The following is a 21,870-nucleotide window of genomic DNA, read 5'->3' on the forward strand; positions in this document are numbered from 1 at the left end:
CATTTTAATTAGTTTTAAAATAACAATGATAGCATGTAGCATAAAATTGTTATTCTGGTGGCATACAGGGCTTAGTGTAATTACATCAATGCCTTCAAGAGATAATTTTTTACAACAGTAATATCAAGTGAAATAAATCACGAAATAGCATTTTTATTGGCATGGGATTTGCACGATGGCAAGGCAGAAGAAACAAATGATATACTGTCACTTTAAGAGAATGTCTTAACGTGTACCTCATGAATATCTGGTAAAGGGGTGGGGGCAGAGCCTTGTCTGGGCGGACCAAGTTGTCACTGGCGTTTCAGAGAGAGAAAAAACACTCGTCCAGAAACAGCAAACATTCATCTGAGAGTCTGTAATGCAAAAGGTTGAAGGATACACAGCTCTGTTCAATTCTGGAGAATCAGTAACAGCAAGTTGACAAGATACCACCTATCACAACGGAAGTAATTTACTTAACTGGCGGTGAGTCCTATGCTTGTGATTCAGTTTGTATGGTAATAAAACAGAGCAATGAATGACATTTGTAGATTTGGGCTGAAGTTGTCAGTGTGCCGCCCGGGTTGCCCAGTTTGTAAACAAATGTGGTGAACATGCCCGGGCATCGGGTTGTGTGTGATGGATTGTCTGTCAACCACTTTCCGTTTGCAGTTTGGCTACAGTGAGCCCCCCCCCCCCCCCCCCGGACTTTAAACTTAGTGAATTGTCTTTTTGAATCCATGAACATTAGCCTATTTAGTGGGGAATTAATTGCGCTGAGTGACTTTTTAAAGAGAATGTAAGTGTGGATCGGTTGTTTTGGGAGTAGTTAGCCTCGAATTTAGAGCGTTGGGCCAGTAACTGCTGGTTCGAATCCCCCGAGCCGAAAACGTGAACAATCTGTCGCTGTGCCCATGAGCAAAAACACTTAGCCCGAACTGCAACAGGGGCACTGGACAATGGTGACCCTGGCCGTGACCCCAGTCCCTGCGGGTGTCTCAGGGGGAGTTGGGATATGCAAGAAAAGCTTTTCGATTACACACTTCTACAAGTGTGTAACGGGACACATATATCATGTATATTCTTGCTTTGTTTCCTCACACCACATTGGTGAAGAAAACTGAGCTTTCCACTAGCACGACTGATATGACACCTCTTTCCTAATGTTCTTCAAGCATGGTTTTTGTTAGGCACAGGCCTACTTTTTATATCGTCTACTTTATGAAAGTTTGAAATAGCCTACTGTTAGCATTTTTTGTGTAATTTCATCCACTTTGCAGTGAGATTGGGTCGAATCGAGCGCAGCTATGTGGCCAGCCAGCCAGCCAGCGCCACACACAGGTAGCAGGTGGAATAATTTCGCCGCACCGGACGAGTCCACTTGGCACGCGCTGCTGTTTTTATTGCAACAGTTGCAACGTTCGGATTGCGGTTACCTATTGTGATTTTCTTCAAGAATCTACATTTTTCATTTCATTTCTACCTGGGGGGGTAATCAATGGAAGGACACTTTCCTCATCATTTATCATTACTCTGCGATTTCAAGAGTCATCTGGCACTGACATGTATTGTTTTCGCTCCAACGCTCTCAAAGATAAATCAGTAGATAATATATATGCTTATCGCAAGTCCGTGTCGTGTTATGACAGATTTTGCCGTTTGCTCCACACACTACCATAAACGACTTTTCTTGTTTACGTAGCGAGTTATGCCCCACGGCGCTCCGCTCTCGAGCTGCCTGTCACACGCACCTCACCAGATAAATGTGGGCTAATTGCGTTCCTCGAGACCCACCCTGCACAGCGTGCTCCCGAAATCACCCCGATTTTTTTTTTTGAGGTTACATTAGAATTATGAAAAAACACATTTTGTTTCCATTGTATTTCATATGCAATTATTAGACATTATAGCCGACTTTATAACAAGCCAGTTTATGGTAATTATAAATAAATATACACATTTTAGACTTGGGCTATGCCAATCATGCCTCCTACTGAATTCTCCGGTAGCCTGTCACACTAGCAGGTGCCTGGATATAGAGCTCACCTTGTGCTCGTACCTTCTGGCATGAGAGAGAACTAGAGGGAGAGGGTGGAAGACGGAGCGAGCGAGAGAGAGAGATGGAAGAGAGCCCAGTACACAGATGGAGTCGCAGAGGGAGCTTCCCTGCGCTGCAGCCTCAGCCCCTGTGACCACAGAGCAGAGTTTGGCAGGCCTGCCTCATGCCCCAGGCAGGGTGTGTGTGCAGCCTGCCAGCCTTCTGCTCACTGCCAGCATAATTTCAAGGCACTGCTTACTTGTTTGTATTATTTAGGCCGTGCTGTTTAATACTTACTAGTAACTATTTTATCATGTAGTCTATAGTATTTAGTACTTACTAGTAACTATTATATAATGTACTCTATGCTGTTTAATACTTACTAGTTACTATTTTATCATGTACTCTATGTTGTTTAATACTTACTAGTAACTATTATATCATGTACTCTATGCTGTTTAATACTTACTAGTAACTATTATATCATGTACTCTATGCTGTTTAATACTTACTAGTAACTATTTTATCATGTACTCTATGCTGTTTAATACTTACTAGTAACTATTTTATCATGTACTCTATAGTGTTTAATACTTACTAGTAACTATTTTATCATGTACTCTATGCTGTTTAATACTTACTAGTAACTATTATATCATGTACTCTATGCTGTTTAATACTTACTAGTAACTTTTTTATCATGTACTCTATGCTGTTTAATACTTACTAGTAACTATTTTATCATGCACTCTATAGTGTTTAATACTTACTAGTAACTGTTATATCATGTACTCTATGCTGTTTAATACTTACTAGTAACTATTTTATCATGTACTCTATAGTGTTTAATACTTACTAGTAACTGTAGCATATAGTCTATGGTCTTGGTATCTGAACTACACTTCCTGTAGCATATAGTTTATGGTCTTGGTATCGGAACTACACTTCCTGTAGCATATAGTCTATGGTCTTGGTATCTGAACTACACTTCCTGTAGCATATAGTCTATGGTCTTGGTATCTGAACTACACTTCCTGTAGCATATAGTCTATGGTCTTGGTATCTGAACTACACTTCCTGTAGCATATAGTCTATGGTCTTGGTATCTGAACTACACTTCCTGTAGCATATAGTCTATGGTCTTGGTATCTGAACTACACTTCCTGTAGCATATAGTCTATGGTCTTGGTATCTGAACTACACTTCCTGTAGCATATAGTCTATGGTCTTGGTATCTGAACTACACTTCCTGTAACATACCATAGGAAACTGGCTAGTAGTCCTGCAACAGTAAGTGTTGTGGTAACTTTGCGCCTCCACCCTGGAAAATTATGCAGGTGAAATACTGCACTTTCATCATCATCATCATCATCGTTCAATGTTTCTCCACAAGTTTCATTCAAATGTCGTCCCTCTTCCGATACAATGCATTATGACCTCATTCAACACGATGTTATCTGTCACCGCACTGTGCTCAAACACAATAACCACAGATCCAGTTTCAGCTCTGGGATTTGCATGTCAATCCCTCTCGTTTTGTCACCCAACAACAGGAAAAGAGACAGTCAATATGTAACTTTTTTTTTGGGGGGGTGGGGGGGTGACCCTGAACTAAATCACATAGACATATTAGTTATAGATCTGTCATTGTCTTTGAAAGCAAGTCTAAGAAGCGGTAGATCTGTTCCACGTGCTCTATTTCTATTCTTCCCGTTCTTAAATTTAGTCTTCGTCTTTTACTTTCGGTTTTGTACACAAGCTTCAAACGGCTGAACATACAATAGTTTTGGTTACGGAAAATATATTTCACAGTGGTTTAGATGGTACAGTGATTCTCTGCACACTGTACTTGCTTATTTTGTCACAAACTGTAATTAGGCAACAAAAAAAATGCAACCAGGAAATGACAGAGCCTTTTCTGCATAGTGTATCTTTAAATTAACATGGCAGTTCATAACCTGACACGATGCCCAGACAGAGCCAGACAGACTGTGTGTGTGAGAGTGAGTGTGCAGTAAAACTTGTTTGTTTTCCTTCCTGCTCCATGAACTCAGCTAGTAGCTTACGTGAGGCAGGCGCGTGGAGTTTCAGCAGGAACTGTGGTTTCTCCCTGGGAAGGTAGCGTTAGTTAACATGCTGCTTTATACCTGAGGTTGAGGGACAGAGGTTGAGGGACAGAGGTTGAGGGACAGAGGTTGAGGGACAGCGGTTGAGGGACAGCGGTTGAGGGACAGCGGTTGAGGGACAGCGGTTGAGGGACAGCGGTTGAGGGACAGCGGTTGAGGGACAGCGGTTGAGGGACAGCGGTTGAGGGACAGCGAGAGAGTCTGAAAGCTAAAGTGTGCAGACGGGGGAATCTAGTCCTCTGAGTTGTCTGTGCACTTGGCGTGTGTGTGTGTGTTCTGTGCTGCGCTCGGTGTATGTGTGTGTTCGCACTCAGTGTGTGTCGGTGCTGTGCTCTGGTTGACACAGTGAGGCAGATGAAGGTGGTTCTGGTGAGAAGAGGCTTTTATCCCATGCTGACTCTCCCCATGCTGGCTCTCCCCATGCTGACTCTCCCCATGCTGACTCCTGACTCTCCCCATGCTGGCTCTCCCCATGCTGACTCCTGACTCTCCCCATGCTGACTCCTGACTCTCCCCATGCTGGCTCTCCCCATGCTGGCTCTCCCCATGCTGACTCTCCCCATGCTGACTCCTGACTCTCCCCATGCTGGCTCTCCCCATGCTGACTCTCCCCATGCTGACTCCTGACTCTCCCCATGCTGACTCTCCCCATGCTGACTCTCCCCATGCTGGCTCTCCCCATGCTGACTCTCCCCATGCTGACTCTCCCCATGCTGACTCTCCCCATGCTGGCTCTCCCCATGCTGGCTCTCCCCATGCTGGCTCTCCCCATGCTGGCTCTCCCCATGCTGACTCTCCCCATGCTGACTCCTGACTCTCCCCATGCTGACTCTCCCCATGCTGACTCTCCCCATGCTGTCTCCTGACTCTCCCCATGCTGGCTCTCCCCATGCTGGCTCTCCCCATGCTGGCTCTCCCCATGCTGACTCTCCCCATGCTGACTCTCCCCAAGCTGGCTCTCCCCATGCTGGCTCTCCCCATGCTGACTCTCCCCATGCTGACTCTCCCCATGCTGACTCCTGACTCTCCCCATGCTGGCTCTCCCCATGCTGGCTCTCCCCATGCTGACTCTCCCCATGCTGACTCCTGACTCTCCCCATGCTGGCTCTCCCCATGCTGACTCCTGACTCTCCCCATGCTGACTCTCCCCATGCTGACTCTCCCCATGCTGACTCTCCCCATGCTGACTCCTGACTCTCCCCATGCTGACTCCTGACTCTCCTCATGCTGGCTCTCCCCATGCTGGCTCTCCCCATGCTGACTCTCCCCATGCTGACTCCTGACTCTCCCCATGCTGACTCCTGACTCTCCCCATGCTGACTCTCCCCATGCTGGCTCTCCCCATGCTGACTCCTGACTCTCCCCATGCTGGCTCTCCCCATGCTGGCTCTCCCCATGCTGACTCCTGACTCTCCCCATGCTGACTCTCCCCATGCTGACTCCTAACTCTCCTCATGCTGGCTCTCCCCATGCTGGCTCTCCCCATGCTGACTCTCCCCATGCTGACTCCTGACTCTCCCCATGCTGACTCCTGACTCTCCCCATGCTGACTCTCCCCATGCTGGCTCTCCCCATATTGACTCCTGACTCTCCCCATGCTGACTCTCCCCATGCTGGCTCTCCCCATGCTGGCTCTCCCCATGCTGGCTCTCCCCATGCTGGCTCTCCCCATGCTGACTCTCCCCATGCTGACTCTCCCCATGCTGGCTCTCCCCATGCTGACTCCTGACTCTCCCCATGCTGGCTCTCCCCATGCTGGCTCTCCCCATGCTGGCTCTCCCCATGCTGACTCTCCCCATGCTGACTCCTGACTCTCCCCATGATGGCTCTCCCCATGCTGACTCCTGACTCTCCCCATGCTGGCTCTCCCCATGCTGACTCCTGACTCTCCCCATGCTGACTCCTAACTCTCCTCATGCTGGCTCTCCCCATGCTGGCTCTCCCCATGCTGGCTCTCCCCATGCTGACTCTCCCCATGCTGACTCCTGACTCTCCCCATGCTGACTCCTGACTCTCCCCATGCTGACTCTCCCCATGCTGACTCTCCCCATGCTGGCTCTCCCCATATAGACTCCTGACTCTCCCCATGCTGACTCTCCCCATGCTGACTCTCCCCATGCTGGCTCTCCCCATGCTGGCTCTCCCCATGCTGGCTCTCCCCATGCTGGCTCTCCCCATGCTGGCTCTCCCCATGCTGACTCTCCCCATGCTGGCTCTCCCCATGCTGACTCCTGACTCTCCCCATGCTGACTCTCCCCATGCTGACTCTCCCCATGCTGACTCTCCCCATGCTGACTCTCCCCATGTTGGCTCTCCCCATGCTGACTCCTGACTCTCCCCATGCTGACTCCTGACTCTCCCCATGCTGACTCCTGGCTCTCCCCATGCTGGCTCTCCCCATGCTGGCTCTCCCCATGCTGGCTCTCCCCATGCTGACTCTCCCCATGCTGGCTCTCCCCATGCTGACTCCTGACTCTCCCCATGCTGACTCCTGGCTCTCCCCATGCTGGCTCTCCCCATGCTGGCTCTCCCCATGCTGACTCTCCCCATGCTGGCTCTCCCCATGCTGACTCCTGACTCTCCCCATGCTGGCTCTCCCCATGCTGACTCTCCCCATGCTGGCTCTCCCCATGCTGACTCCTGACTCTCCCCATGCTGACTCTCCCCATGCTGACTCTCCCCATGCTGACTCTCCCCATGCTGACTCCTGACTCTCCCCATGCTGACTCCTGACTCTCCTCATGCTGGCTCTCCCCATGCTGACTCTCCCCATGCTGACTCCTGACTCTCCCCATGCTGACTCTCCCCATGCTGGCTCTCCCCATGCTGACTCCTGACTCTCCCCATGCTGACTCTCCCCATGCTGGCTCTCCCCATGCTGACTCCTGACTCTCCCCATGCTGACTCTCCCCATGCTGACTCCTGACTCTCCCCATGCTGGCTCTCCCCATGCTGACTCCTGACTCTCCCCATGCTGACTCCTAACTCTCCTCATGCTGGCTCTCCCCATGCTGGCTCTCCCCATGCTGACTCTCCCCATGCTGACTCCTGACTCTCCCCATGCTGACTCCTGACTCTCCCCATGCTGACTCTCCCCATGCTGGCTCTCCCCATATTGACTCCTGACTCTCCCCATGCTGACTCTCCCCATGCTGACTCTCCCCATGCTGGCTCTCCCCATGCTGGCTCTCCCCATGCTGGCTCTCCCCATGCTGACTCTCCCCATGCTGACTCTCCCCATGCTGGCTCTCCCCATGCTGACTCCTGACTCTCCCCATGCTGGCTCTCCCCATGCTGGCTCTCCCCATGCTGGCTCTCCCCATGCTGACTCTCCCCATGCTGACTCCTGACTCTCCCCATGATGGCTCTCCCCATGCTGACTCCTGACTCTCCCCATGCTGGCTCTCCCCATGCTGACTCCTGACTCTCCCCATGCTGACTCCTAACTCTCCTCATGCTGGCTCTCCCCATGCTGGCTCTCCCCATGCTGACTCTCCCCATGCTGACTCCTGACTCTCCCCATGCTGACTCCTGACTCTCCCCATGCTGACTCTCCCCATGCTGACTCTCCCCATGCTGGCTCTCCCCATATTGACTCCTGACTCTCCCCATGCTGACTCTCCCCATGCTGACTCTCCCCATGCTGGCTCTCCCCATGCTGGCTCTCCCCATGCTGGCTCTCCCCATGCTGACTCTCCCCATGCTGACTCCTGACTCTCCCCATGCTGACTCTCCCCATGCTGACTCTCCCCATGCTGACTCTCCCCATGCTGACTCTCCCCATGCTGACTCCTGACTCTCCCCATGCTGACTCCTGACTCTCCCCATGCTGACTCCTGGCTCTCCCCATGCTGGCTCTCCCCATACTGACTCTCCCCATGCTGGCTCTCCCCATGCTGACTCCTGACTCTCCCCATGCTGACTCCTGGCTCTCCCCATGCTGGCTCTCCCCATGCTGACTCTCCCCATGCTGGCTCTCCCCATGCTGACTCCTGACTCTCCCCATGCTGGCTCTCCCCATGCTGACTCTCCCCATGCTGACTCTCCCCATGCTGACTCCTGACTCTCCCCATGCTGGCTCTCCCCATGCTGACTCCTGACTCTCCCCATGCTGACTCCTGACTCTCCCCATGCTGACTCCTGACTCTCCCCATGCTGACTCCTGGCTCTCCCCATGCTGGCTCTCCCCATGCTGGCTCTCCCCATGCTGACTCCTGACTCTCCCCATGCTGGCTCTCCCAATGCTGGCTCTCCCCATGCTGACTTTCCACATGCTGACTCCTGACTCTCCCCATGCTGACTCCTGACTCTCCCCATGCTGGCTCTCCCCATGCTGACTCTCCCCATGCTGGCTCCTGACTCTCCCCATGCTGGCTCCCCATGCTGACTCTCCCCATGCTGACTCTCCCCATGCTGACTCTCCCCATGCTGACTCTCCCCATGCTGGCTCCTGACTCTCCCCATGCTGGCTCTCCCCATGCTGGCTCTCCCCATGCTGGCTCTCCCCATGCTGACTCCTGACTCTCCCCATGCTGACTCTCCCCATGCTGACTCTCCCAAAGCTGACTCTCCCCAAGCTGACTCTCCCCATGCTGGCTCTCCCCATGCTGACTCTCCCCATGCTGACTCCTGACTCTCCCCATGCTGACTCCTGACTCTCCCCATGCTGACTCTCCCCATGCTGACTCTCCCCATGCTGGCTCTCCCCATGCTGGCTCTCCCCATGCTGACTCCTGACTCTCCCCATGCTGACTCCTGACTCTCCCCATGCTGACTCCTGACTCTCCGCATGCTGACTCTCCCCATGCTGACTCTCCCCATGCTGACTCCTGACTCTCCCCATGCTGACTCCTGACTCTCCCCATGCTGACTCCTGACTCTCCCCATGCTGGCTCTCCCCATGCTGGCTCTCCCCATGCTGACTCCTGACTCTCCCCATGCTGACTCTCCCCATGCGCTGGTATGTTGCCTCCTGTCTAATGTCTAATAATGAGTCATTCCATCAAGTCCACTCCTTCCAGGTCAGGAGTTCACACATAAAACTACTCCTACTTCTCCTCTAATGCTTTGAGTGCTGCTGTTGCTGGTCGCCAAAGATGTATATTCCACCTGCTTTACAGTAACTCCCTCACACCTGCTTTACAGTAAGTCCCTCACATCTGCTTTACAGTAACTCCCTCCCTGTCTCTCTCTCACAGAAATGAAAGTCCCTCCCTGTCGTCTCCTGTAGGTAGACTACCTCCTGAGGCTCCTGATTTGATGAGGAGGACATGTCTCTCTCTCAAACAGACTCTCACACAGACTCAAAGCCTCACACACACACACACACACACTTCTGTCTCACACCGTTTCTCCTGTCTCTCTCCTGTAGGGAGACTACCTCTGAGGCTCCCAATGGATGATGAAGAGGAGGACATGTCATTTCAGCGTCCTGTCTCCCAGTGCTGGGGCACCCCCTTCAGGGACATCAAGTTCCACAGCAGGGACAGAGAAGACACCCAGGACAGGTCTACACAGACGTCGACCGGACCCAACGCCATTGTCCCACTGTCAGAGGAACACAACATCATGGTACCACAACGCCACAACAACAACAACTTTCCCTGTGGGTTGCAGGACAATCTCCAGGGCAGAATACTGTTCCACGGTAAGAAAAAGAACGAAGAAGAAACCCGTTTTCAAAATGCTATTGGTTGATTCAGCTTTTGCAATTTCGTGGACTATTCCATTGGTTCCATTTTGACTAGACAAACTAAATCCGACACAGCTGAACTATGTGAACGGGTTGGCCATGTGTAGCTATTTGACTCTCAGGTCTGATCAGATCAGTTTAAGTGTAGTGTGACTCAGGGGGGGGGGAGTTTCCACTAGACCGAGGCACAGGGACTGTTTTGCAATTCAAAGTGGAGATATAGTGTGACATTCAGGTATTCTACCTCACTGTCGCTAATCGTCCTACCACTTTTTACATATTCATATCCAAACACTGTCGTACAGGAGAAAACGCAGACAAAAGGCAGGGAAACACACATTCTCATTCCAGTATAATGGATTAGTAAATAGTTTATTCATTTTTTAATCATGAATCCATTCATAAGATGTTTAATATAGGACATTATAAACCATTTAGTTAAGTATTTTTTTGTTTGGCCTCATCTAAAGTTGTGGGCGGTTTTTATACTTTATAATTAATTTTATAAATGTTTTGAGTGACCAGTGTAATTTCTCACCAAAAAGAAGGACATGTCATTGGTAGACATTCCAGTAATACCCGATGCTCCTTAAGGTCTCAAAATGTCCCCTCGAACATATCAACGGTTAAACAATAAGCCCACAATGTTAAAGGAAATATATCTTATGAATGAAGTAATGATGAATAAATAATTTACTAATCCATTCTAAAATGCTTTATGTAGAGAGTTATTATTAAGTGCTACCCAAATTCAAAATGTCCCCTGTCGAAACGCACCGAAGAGAATTGTAATTAGAATGTCAGTTTACTACCTGAATTAAAAGGAATTGACACCCAAACCCCACCTCTCTCCATGACTTGATACTCTGTAGCTTGTAGAGCTCCTAGTTGTTTCTTGCACAGATTTCTATCTTTGTCTGTCTGTCTGTCTGCCCCTCCCACCTATCTGTGGACAGAGAAACAGACAGACAGATCTCTGAAGTGTTATGTAAAGATGTTTGTTTTCCTAACGGCATGGCATGTCATTGCGTGCTAGGGGCAGTGACTAACTAAACACTCTGCCGTGCCACAGCCCAACACCGCTAGGGTCATCAAGGTTGTTGTTGAGTTCACTTAGGGTGAGTCCCAAATGGTCTCCTTTTTTAATAGTGTTATACTGTTTACCAGGGCCCTTGGGGTGAAATTTGTGACGCACATATTATTTTCAACTGGCTACCTGCACGCGCATATAGAGGAAGTTTGTGGTTTATTTTATAGTGGAGATTTTGACCGTAATAAAGCCATTTCTCTGAAAGCCCTATCTGATAGAACCAGTTTAGTGTTACTGCCAACGATACAGGTGTAGGTACAGCGGCGGCACGCTAGAGTAAACACTGTGAGTCAGCTAGCCAGACGGCCGGTCTTTGTGACAGACAAAAGGAGTGTTGTGTCTCTGTGACTGAGACACAAACACAGCCACCGGTAAATCTAGAAAGTTTAGCTGCTTGTGTCATTAGACCAGAGTATATTTTGTTGTTGTCAATTCTAATCTGTCCACTTCACAGGAACAGGTAAAGGGAATGAGGTCTCTCTTAACACCTTTCTTTCTTTCTTTCTTTCTTTCTTTTCTTTTTTATTTTTTTTACAGCGAAAGAGTATGGATTTCTGTGCTTGGGTCAGTCTCACGTATTGATGGTGAATCAGAGGCTAAATCCATGACACTGAACAATATTAATTTTCTTCCCACAGGCAACGCTGGATTCCGCTTGCACTTCCCAGCTCGGTTCGAGCCCATGGACGATCGGGGAGAGAGGCAGAACGAGGAGGGAAGGAGGGAGGACGAGGAGAGGAGGAGAATGGAGGAGAGACCAGAGGAAGAGCGGGTGGAGGATAGCGCCGAGGCGAGGATCGGACGTAAGCTCCGGGAGATCGGAGACCAGCTCCACCAGGAACATGTTCAACTGGTACGGGTCAAAGATGAACTAACTGTAGTGTGTGTGTGGCTCTGAGCTTGGGCCACCCAAGCTACAACATTTTGCCAGCTGGGGTGGCCACAAATAAGCCTGCTTAAAATAGAGCTCTGTCACTGATTCATCCACGTTCTGGGTTAGAACCATTCAATAGAACCATTTCCCCCCCCAACCACAAATTACCAAGCACATATGCTAGAGGATGGTGCCAGGTCACCGAGGCCATAAAGTATTATTTACAGTGAAAAAGAGGTTGGCTCTTAGTTGCGCCTCTGATGTATAATCCTACCATATTGTCAGCTAAATGACTCAAATGTAAATCTGTCTGTAGTGGTATGAACTGGGATGCTAATACTGTCACAAAACCCTCAGACACACTGAAGCCAGCCTGATTATTAGAACTGAGAGACAGACGGACGGACGGACGGACGGTAACATAGACAGACGGACGGACGGTAACATAGACAGACGGACGGACGGTAACATAGACGGACGGACGGTAACATAGACGGACGGACGGTAACATAGACGGACGGACGGTAACATAGACAGACGGACGGACGGTAACATAGACAGACGGACGGACGGTAACATAGACAGACGGACGGACGGTAACATAGACAGACGGACGGACGGTAACATAGACAGACGGACGGACGGTAACATACGGACGGACGGACGGACGGTAACATAGACAGACGGACGGACGGTAACATAGACAGACGGACGGACGGTAACATAGACAGACGGACGGACGGTAACATAGACAGACGGACGGACGGTAACATAGACAGACGGACGGACGGTAACAGACGGACGGACGGACGGACGGTAACATAGACGGACGGACGGAACGGTAACATAGACAGACGGACGGACGGACGGACGGTAACATAGACAGACGGACGGACGGACGGTAACATACGCAGACGGACGGACGGACGGTAACATAGACGGACGGACGGACGGTAACATGGACGGACGGACGGACGGTAACACTGACTGTGACTGACGGACGGACGGTAACACTGACTGTGACTGACTGACTGACGGTAACACTGACTGACTGACGGTAACACTGACTGACTAACTGACTGACTGACGGTAACACTGACTGACTGACTGACGGTAACACTGACTGACTGACTGACGGTAACACTGACTGACTGACTGACTGACTGACTGATGGTAACACTGACTGACTGACGGTAACACTGACTGACTGACTGACTGACTGACGGTAACACTGACTGACTGACTGACGGTAACACTGACTGACTGACTGGAACAAAGAGAGAGAGATGAGGTCAGAGATACCACTGTGTGTGGGTAGGCTGGCCAGCTGTTTATATGGCTGTCTAAAAATAGAACCGTGACTAACTCAACACAGACGCAACCGGTAACGCAACAACTACCCACAATACTTCACTCACTCGCTCACCCCACTGACTGGCTCGGTGTGTGTGTGTGTGTGTGTGAGTGAGACACAGAGAGAGTGCTATTGTGTTTTTATCTAAAAGAGACAGAGACAAAGTTTGTTTTTATCCTGAATGATCTGATTGTATTCTCAACAAAGTCTGTCATAGTTCAAACAATATCTACCTATCAGATCTTGTTGTTGTATTTGGTTACTAAATTTGACCCCACACACACACACACACACACACACACACACATACACATACACACACGTGACCGATGAAGCACTTTAGTATTGTTCCTGCCAGGAAATGTCTGTCCAAAATCCCTGTCATACAGCTTAGGGCCCAACATGTCCAGTGTCTGCTCTGGGATTCATCTCCTTTCTTGGATTCTGGACACTTTAAGTCCATATTAAAAGACTCAAAACAAAAGACTCAGCTATATATATATATATATATCTATCATAATATATATATATCTACATAATATATATCATTATGTCATATATTATGTATATATTATATCAATATATCATAATATATATCATATTGATCAAAAATATAAACGTACCATGTAAAGTGTTGGTTTCATGAGCTGAAATGTTCCATACGCACAACCTGTATTTCCTTCAAAATGTTGTTGAATTTATTTCAATGTTTCAAAATCTTTGAAGTTGTTGCGTTTTTTTAAAATATTGTTATTCAGTTGCTAAGTTAAAATGTCAATGATATCAAAAAGTCATTGGAATGAAGGTGCCTAAAGAAAATGAGAACATGAACATGTTGTAGTTAGGGTTGCCAGGGTAGCTAGAGTTCAGTCTGCTCTGCCAGGGCTGCGTCAGATAAGTCTGGGAGAGGGAGAGACTGCATTGCTCTGGCTGGGAGAGGGAGAGGAGGCAAAGAGAGAGGGGGAGGAATAGGGAATATAGAGATATAGTTCAGGATGGGGGTTTGGGATAAAGAGAACAAGAGCGATTGAAACAGGCAGATGCTTACCCAACACCGTTGCAATACCCAGACCTAGGAGGAAGGCATCAGATGGTTTCCTGTCTGGAGCAGCCTTGCCTTGTTATGATCATTAGTCAGTTAACGTGTATATTACTGGTTACACTGTCTGGGTGGGGGAAGCAGGGCGTCAATATGGGATGTGATGAAATACGAGCTTTCTCTCAAAGTCTCTTTCTCTGTCTCAGCCTCAGAGAGGTTGTTTACCGACTGGCCACCCCTCATAGCCTGGTTCCTCTCTAGGTTTTGGCCTTTTCAAGGGAGTTTTTCCCCAGCCACCGTGCTTCTACACCTGCATTGCTTGCTGTTTGGGGTTTTAGGCTGGGTTTCTGTACAGCACTTTGATATATCAGCTGATGTAAGAAGGGCTATATAAATACATTTGATTTGACTCTGCATAAACTAAACCCTTCCAAATGGAACTGGATGTCCTGTTTCTTAACCTAGAGCAGTGGCCCTATGGCTCTTAGCCAGACCACTTTTTAAACGTTTTTTATTTAACTAGGCAAGTCGGTTAAGAACAAATTTTTATTTTACAATGACGGCCTACCCCGGGCCAAACCCGGATGACGCTGGGCCAATTGTGCGCCTCCCTATGGGACTCCAAGTCACGGCCGTATGTGATACAGCCTGGATTCGAACCAAGGACTGTAGTGACGCCTCTTGCACTGAGACGCAGTGCCTTATACCGCTGTGCCACTCGGGAGCCCAAATGCCCTCCCACCCCTCTTAGCCAGACCCGACAGTCTGGATCTAACCCTGTTACTGGGCCTTCTCTGACCCCACAGTCTGGGTCTAACCCTGTAACTGGGCCTTCTCTGACCCCACAGTCTGGGTCTAACCCTGTTACTGGGCCTTCTCTGACCCCACAGTCTGGGTCTAACCCTGTAACTGGGCCTTCTCTGACCCCACAGTCTGGGTCTAACCCTGTTACTGGGCCTTCTCTGACCCCACAGTCTGGATCTAACCCTGTTACTGGGCCTTCTCTGACCCCACAGTCTGGGTCTAACCCTGTTACTGGGCCTTCTCTGACCCCACAGTCTGGATCTAACCCTGTTACTGGGCCTTCTCTGACCCCACAGTCTGGATCTAACCCTGTTACTGGGCCTTCTCTGACCCCACAGTCTGGATCTAACCCTGTTACTGGGCCTTCTCTGACCCCACAGTCTGGATCTAACCCTGTTACTGGGCCTTCTCTGACCCCACAGTCTGGGTCTAACCCTGTTACTGGGCCTTCTCTGACCCCACAGTCTGGGTCTAACCCTGTAACTGGGCCTTCTCTGACCCCACAGTCTGGATCTAACCCGGTTACTGGGCCTTCTCTGACCCCACAGTCTGGGTCTAACCCTGTTACTGGGCCTTCTCTGACCCCACAGTCTGGATCTAACCCTGTTACTGGGCCTTTTCTGACCCCACAGTCTGGGTCTAACCCTGTTACTGGGCCTTCTCTGACCCCACAGTCTGGGTCTAACCCTGTTACTGGGCCTTCTCTGACCCCACAGTCTGGATCTAACCCTGTTACTGGGCCTTCTCTGACCCCACAGTCTGGGTCTAACCCTGTTACTGGGCCTTCTCTGACCCCACAGTCTGGATCTAACCCTGTTACTGGGCCTTTTCTGACCCCACAGTCTGGGTCTAACCCTGTTACTGGGCCTTCTCTGACCCCACAGTCTGGGTCTAACCCTGTTACTGGGCCTTCTCTGACCCCACAGTCTGGATCTAACCCTGTTACTGGGCCTTCTCTGACCCCACAGTCTGGGTCTAACCCTGTTACTGGGCCTTCTCTGACCCCACAGTCTGGGTCTAACCCTGTTACTGGGCCTTCTCTGACCCCACAGTCTGGGTCTAACCCTGTTACTGGGCCTTCTCTGACCCCACAGTCTGGGTCTAACCCTGTTACTGGGCCTTCTCTGACCCCACAGTCTGGGTCTAACCCTGTTACTGGGCCTTCTCTGACCCCACAGTCTGGATCTAACCCTGTGTACTGTGTCTATGTGGGACAGACAACCCTTAGTGACAGAAACACACAAACTGCTGTTGTGGAAATATCAGATCTGTTCCAGTGTTTTGTCTAGACAGCTGGTTACCATCGGCGACGGTGTTGTTTCACTTCAGAACCGTGATGTCATAATGAACTCAGGAAGCACCACAAACACAGAGGGTGTTTCTCAAAAATGCATACTACCGTGCACTGGAGGGTCGGAGTATGACTCGGTGGGCTCTTCTCGAATACGTACTTCCTGTTTTGTACATATTTTGAAGCATTCATCGAACGTGCGCTTCAATGGAAAGTATGCATTGAAAAAATTGTAAAATACAATTTAAATCAATGGTGGACATTATTTGAGCTGAAGCGAGATAAAATAAACTCCGACGACGGAATGAAATGTTGCCTTTTCACATCTCATATGTTGCCTGACTACAATATTTTATTTTCATACTTTAATAAATACATGCGGTGTTAATTTTGGCACGTTTACCTGCCTACATACCGTATATATAGCAAGCCCATAATAAGGCAATAGGGCTAACTGGCTAGCTACTAGTACTGTTAGCTAGCCAGATAGCAACAAAGAATTGACATCTATCTTGTATGATATTAGTTTTAGGTCATTTTGCCTGTTTAACTAGCTGGCTAGCTAGATTATTACGATTCACATATCTAGCTGATAATTATGAAGTAAAATGTTTGCTTTGTGTATATCTTGTTTTGTCTCTATTGTTGTCATTGTCCTGTCTGGAAGAAGGTTCAGTGAATGGGGAGGTGCAGCGTGAGGTAATACAGTAGGGGGAGTGCTGCTCAGCGTGAGGTAATACAGTAGGGGGAGTGCTGCTCAGCGTGAGGTAATACAGTAGGGGGAGTGCTGCTCAGCGTGAGGTAATACAGTAGGGGGAGTGCTGCTCAGCGTGAGGTAATACAGTAGGGGGAGTGCTGCTCGGCGTGAGGTAATACAGTAGGGGGAGTGCTGCTCAGCGTGAGGTAATACAGTAGGGGGGAGTGCTGCTCAGCGTGATGTAATACAGTAGGGGGAGTGCTGAGGTAATACAGTAGGGGCAGTGCTGAGGTAATACAGTAGAGGGAGTGTTGCTCAGCGTGAGGTAATACAGTAGGGGGAGTGCTGAGGTAATACAGTAGGGGGAGTGTTGCTCAGCGTGAGGTAATACAGTAGGGGGAGTGCTGCTCAGCGTGAGGTAATACAGTAGGGGGAGTGCTGCTCAGCGTGAGGTAATACAGTAGGGGGAGTGCTGCTCGGCGTGAGGTAATACAGTAGGGGGAGTGCTGCTCGGCGTGAGGTAATACAGTAGGGAGAGTGCTGCTCGGCGTGAGGTAATACAGTAGGGGGAGTGCTGCTCAGCGTGAGGTAATACAGTAGGGGGAGTGCTGCTCAGCGTGATGTAATACAGTAGGGGAAGTGCTGCTCAGCGTGAGGTAATACAGTAGAGGGAGTGCTGCTCAGCGTGAGGTAATACAGTAGGGGGAGTGCTGCTCGGCGTGAGGTAATACAGTAGGGGAAGTGCTGCTCAGCGTGAGGTAATATAGTAGGGGGAGTGCTGCTCAGCGTGAGGTAATACAGTAGGGGGAGTGCTGCTCGGCGTGAGGTAATACAGTAGGGGGAGTGCTGCTCGGCGTGAGGTAATACAGTAGGGAGAGTGCTGCTCGGCGTGAGGTAATACAGTAGGGGGAGTGCTGCTCAGCGTGAGGTAATACAGTAGGGGGAGTGCTGCTCAGCGTGATGTAATACAGTAGGGGAAGTGCTGCTCAGCGTGAGGTAATATAGTAGAGGGAGTGCTGCTCAGCGTGAGGTAATACAGTAGGGGGAGTGCTGCTCGGCGTGAGGTAATACAGTAGGGAGAGTGCTGCTCAGCGTGAGGTAATACAGTAGAGGGAGTGCTGCTCAGCGTGAGGTAATACAGTAGGGGGAGTGCTGCTCGGCGTGAGGTAATACAGTAGGGAGAGTGCTGCTCAGCGTGAGGTAATACAGTAGGGGGAGTGCTGCTCGGCGTGAGGTAATACAGTAGGGGAAGTGCTGCTCAGCGTGAGGTAATATAGTAGAGGGAGTGCTGCTCAGCGTGAGGTAATACAGTAGGTGGAGGTGCAGCGTGAGGTAATACAGTAGGGAGAGTGCTGCTCAGCGTGAGGTAATACAGTAGGGGGAGTGCTGAGGTAATACAGTAGAGGGAGTGCTGCTCGGCGTGAGGTAATACAGTAGGGGAAGTGCTGCTCAGCGTGAGGTAATATAGTAGAGGGAGTGCTGCTCAGCGTGAGGTAATACAGTAGGTGGAGGTGCAGCGTGAGGTAATACAGTAGGGAGAGTGCTGCTCAGCGTGAGGTAATACAGTAGGGGGAGTGCTGAGGTAATACAGTAGAGGGAGTGCTGCTCAGCGTGAGGTAATACAGTAGGGGGAGTGCTGAGGTAATACAGTAGAGGGAGTGCTGCTCAGCGTGAGGTAATACAGTAGGGAGAGTGCTGCTCAGCGTGAGGTAATACAGTAGGGGGAGTGCTGAGGTAATACAGTAGAGGGAGTGCTGCTCAGCGTGAGGTAATACAGTAGGGGGAGTGCTGAGGTAATACAGTAGAGGGAGTGCTGCTCAGCGTGAGGTAATACAGTAGGTATAGTATGTGTTCTCTACACTCTCGTTCCTCACAAGAACGTAGTCAAGAGAACGTGGTGGGAGAGCATGAGAGTCAGGGGAGCACGATAGTATAGCATATTGAGAAACACCCAGAGAGTCAGGGGAGCACGATAGTATAGCATATTGAGAAACACCCAGAGAGTCAGGGGAGCACGGTTGTAGCATATTGAGAAACACCCAGAGAGTCAGGGGAGCACGGTTGTAGCATATTGAGAAACACCCAGAGAGTCAGGGGAGCACGATAGTATAGCATATTGAGAAACACCCAGAGAGTCAGGGGAGCACGGTTGTAGCATATTGAGAAACACCCAGAGAGTCAGGGGAGCACGGTTGTAGCATATTGAGAAACACCCAGAGTGTCAGGGGAGCACGGTTGTAGCATATTGAGAAACACCCAGAGTGTCAGGGGAGCACGGTTGTAGCATATTGAGAAACACCCAGAGAGTCAGGGGAGCACGGTTGTAGCATATTGAGAAACACCCAGAGTGTAACTTGTTGTTTCCAGTAGCTTTTTGCTGATGGTAACCACAGTGACCGTGATGGTGGTGGACAGTTACTGTAAGCCAATTTTTACTGATTGATTGATTTAATACTATTCTCCATCCCTCTCTCTTCTCTTCCTCACAGTTCCTGCGGCATCAGAGGGATGTCCTACCAGTCTGGATTCGTCTGACCATGGCCCTCTACGGCTTCCTGTTTAACAGAGAAGCCCCTGCTGTACCCCACCTGAGAGGACAGGAGAGATGAGGGGGGGGGGGGGGAGGTACCCCCTCCCAAAACCCTCCACCCACCTCGGGTGTCTCCTCTCGCCTCCTCCCGTCCCCGAAAACGAGGGACCAGACTTGTAGATGGCACTGTATGATGGAACACGGGTTTGGATTCCTTTTTCTTTTTTTTTTTAATCAAAGATGACGAAGAAGAGAACGATAGTCACTGCTGGACGGAGATTAGAATCACGTTCCTTCTCTCTCTCTTTATCTCTCTCTTCTCCTCTTTCTTCATGATGATGATTATGATGAAGAAGCCATGCTGTTTGAAGATATAAATATTTTCTAAAATATATATAACTATTTAGTACAGTAGATAGCATCTTTTTTGGTTTGGTTTGAAAACACGCCAAAAGGAAATGGACAAGAAGCACGGGATGAAATGTAAAGAGAAATCCCTTAAAGAAAACACCATTGTGGACATGGAAGGTCTTGTGGACATGGAAGGTCTTGTGGACATGGAAGGTCTTGAAGGTCTTGTGGAAACATGGAAGATCTTATGAAGTTCTCACCCACCCACCACGATCTTACCAACAGGCACATTTTTCCAATGTATTTTCTGAAGAATACAAAACTCCCTGTAACTAAATATTTTTCACTGTTCCACACTGATATACAGTGGGGAGAACAAGTATTTGATACACTGCCGATTTTGCAGGTTTTCCTACTTACAAAGCATGTAGAGGTCTGTAATTTTTATCATAGGTACACTTCAACTCTGACGAGACAGGCACATTTAATCCAATGTATATCCAGAAGAATCACATTGTATGACTCTTTGTAAGTAATTAATTTGCATTTTATTGCACGACATAAGTATTTGATACATCAGAAAAGCAGAACTTAATATTTGGTACAGAAACCTTTGTTTGCAATTACAGAGATCATACGTTTCCTGTAGTTCTTGACCAGGTTTGCACACACTGCAGCAGGGATTTTGGCCCACTCCTCCATACAGACCTTCTCCAGATCCTTCAGGTTTCGGGGCTGTCGCTGGGCAATACGGACTTTCGGCTCCCTCCAAAGATTTTCTATTGGGTTCAGGTCTGGAGACTGGCTAGGCCACTCCAGGACCTTGAGATGCTTCTTACGGAGCCACTCCTTAGTTGCCCTGGCTGTGTGTTTCGGGTCGTTGTCATGTTGGAAGACCCAGCCACGACCCATCTTCAATGCTCTTACTGAGGGAAGGAGGTTGTTGGTCAAGATCTCGCGATACATGGCCCCATCCATCCTCCCCTCAATACGGTGCAGTCGTCCTGTCCCCTTTGCAGAAAAGCATCCCCAAAGAATGATGTTTCCACCTCCATGCTTCACGGTTGGGATGGTGTTCTTGGGGTTGTACTCATCCTTCTTCTTCCTCCAAACACGGCGAGTGGAGTTTAGACCAAAAAGCTCTATTTTTGTCTCATCAGACCACATGACCTTCTCCCATTCCTCCTCTGGATCATCCAGATGGTCATTGGCAAACTTCAGACGGGCCTGGACATGCGCTGGCTTGAGCAGGGGGACCTTGCGTGCGCTGCAGGATTTTAATCCATGACGGCGTAGTGTGTTACTAATGGTTTTCTTTGAGACTGTGGTCCCAGCTCTCTTCAGGTCATTGACCAGGTCCTGCCGTGTAGTTCTGGGCTGATCCCTCACATTCCTCATGATCATTGATGCCCCACGAGGTGAGATCTTGCATGGAGCCCCAGACCGAGGGTGATTGACCGTCATCTTGAACTTCTTCCATTTTCTAATAATTGTGCCAACAGTTGTTGCATTCTCACCAAGCTGCTTGCCTATTGTCCTGTAGCCCATCCCAGCCTTGTACAGGTCTACAATTTATCCCTGATGTCCTTACACAGCTCTCTGGTCTTGGCCATTGTGGAGAGGTTGGAGTCTGTTTGATTGAGTGTGTGGACAGGTGTCTTTTATACAGGTAACGAGTTCAAACAGTTGCAGTTAATACAGGTAATGAGTGGAGAACAGGAGGGCTTCTTAAAGAAAAACTAACAGGTCTGTGAGAGCCGGAATTCTTACTGGTTGGTAGGTGATCAAATACTTATGTCATGCAATAAAATGCAAATTAATTACTTAAAAATCATACAATGTAATTTTCTGGATTTTTGTTTTAGATTCCGTCTCTCACAGTTGAAGTGTACCTATGATAAAAATGACAGACCTCTACATGCTTTGTAAGTAGGAAAACCTGCAAAATCGGCAGTGTATCAAATACTTGTTCTCCCCACTGTATATGAAAAATATAATGTCA

General features: G+C 49.1%; 1 protein-coding gene across 1 annotated transcript; it reads left to right on the top strand.

Moving 5' to 3' along the window:
• The first annotated feature begins 304 nt into the window (after positions 1-304).
• On the top strand, positions 305-19,964 carry LOC139582472 (bcl-2-modifying factor-like). The gene is made up of 4 exons (XM_071412508.1): positions 305-468; positions 9,518-9,793; positions 11,567-11,781; positions 19,477-19,964. The coding sequence occupies exons 2-4, from the start codon at positions 9,541-9,543 to the stop codon at positions 19,594-19,596; spliced, it is 588 nt and encodes a 195-aa protein (XP_071268609.1). The 5' UTR covers positions 305-468; positions 9,518-9,540; the 3' UTR covers positions 19,597-19,964.
• The last annotated feature ends 1,906 nt before the right edge of the window (positions 19,965-21,870 follow it).

The sequence above is a fragment of the Salvelinus alpinus genome, chromosome 8, assembly GCF_045679555.1.
Source record: "Salvelinus alpinus chromosome 8, SLU_Salpinus.1, whole genome shotgun sequence".
NCBI lineage: Eukaryota > Metazoa > Chordata > Actinopteri > Salmoniformes > Salmonidae > Salvelinus > Salvelinus alpinus.

Bases quoted from the DNA above. Each gene is read 5' to 3' on its own strand.
- LOC139582472 (XM_071412508.1), top strand. From the start codon at position 9,541: ATGGATGATGAAGAGGAGGACATGTCATTTCAGCGTCCTGTCTCCCAG. The intron at 9,794-11,566 runs GTAAGAAAAAGA...TTCTTCCCACAG, and splicing joins GGGCAGAATACTGTTCCACG to GCAACGCTGGATTCCGCTTG. The intron at 11,782-19,476 runs GTACGGGTCAAA...TCTTCCTCACAG, and splicing joins ACCAGGAACATGTTCAACTG to TTCCTGCGGCATCAGAGGGA.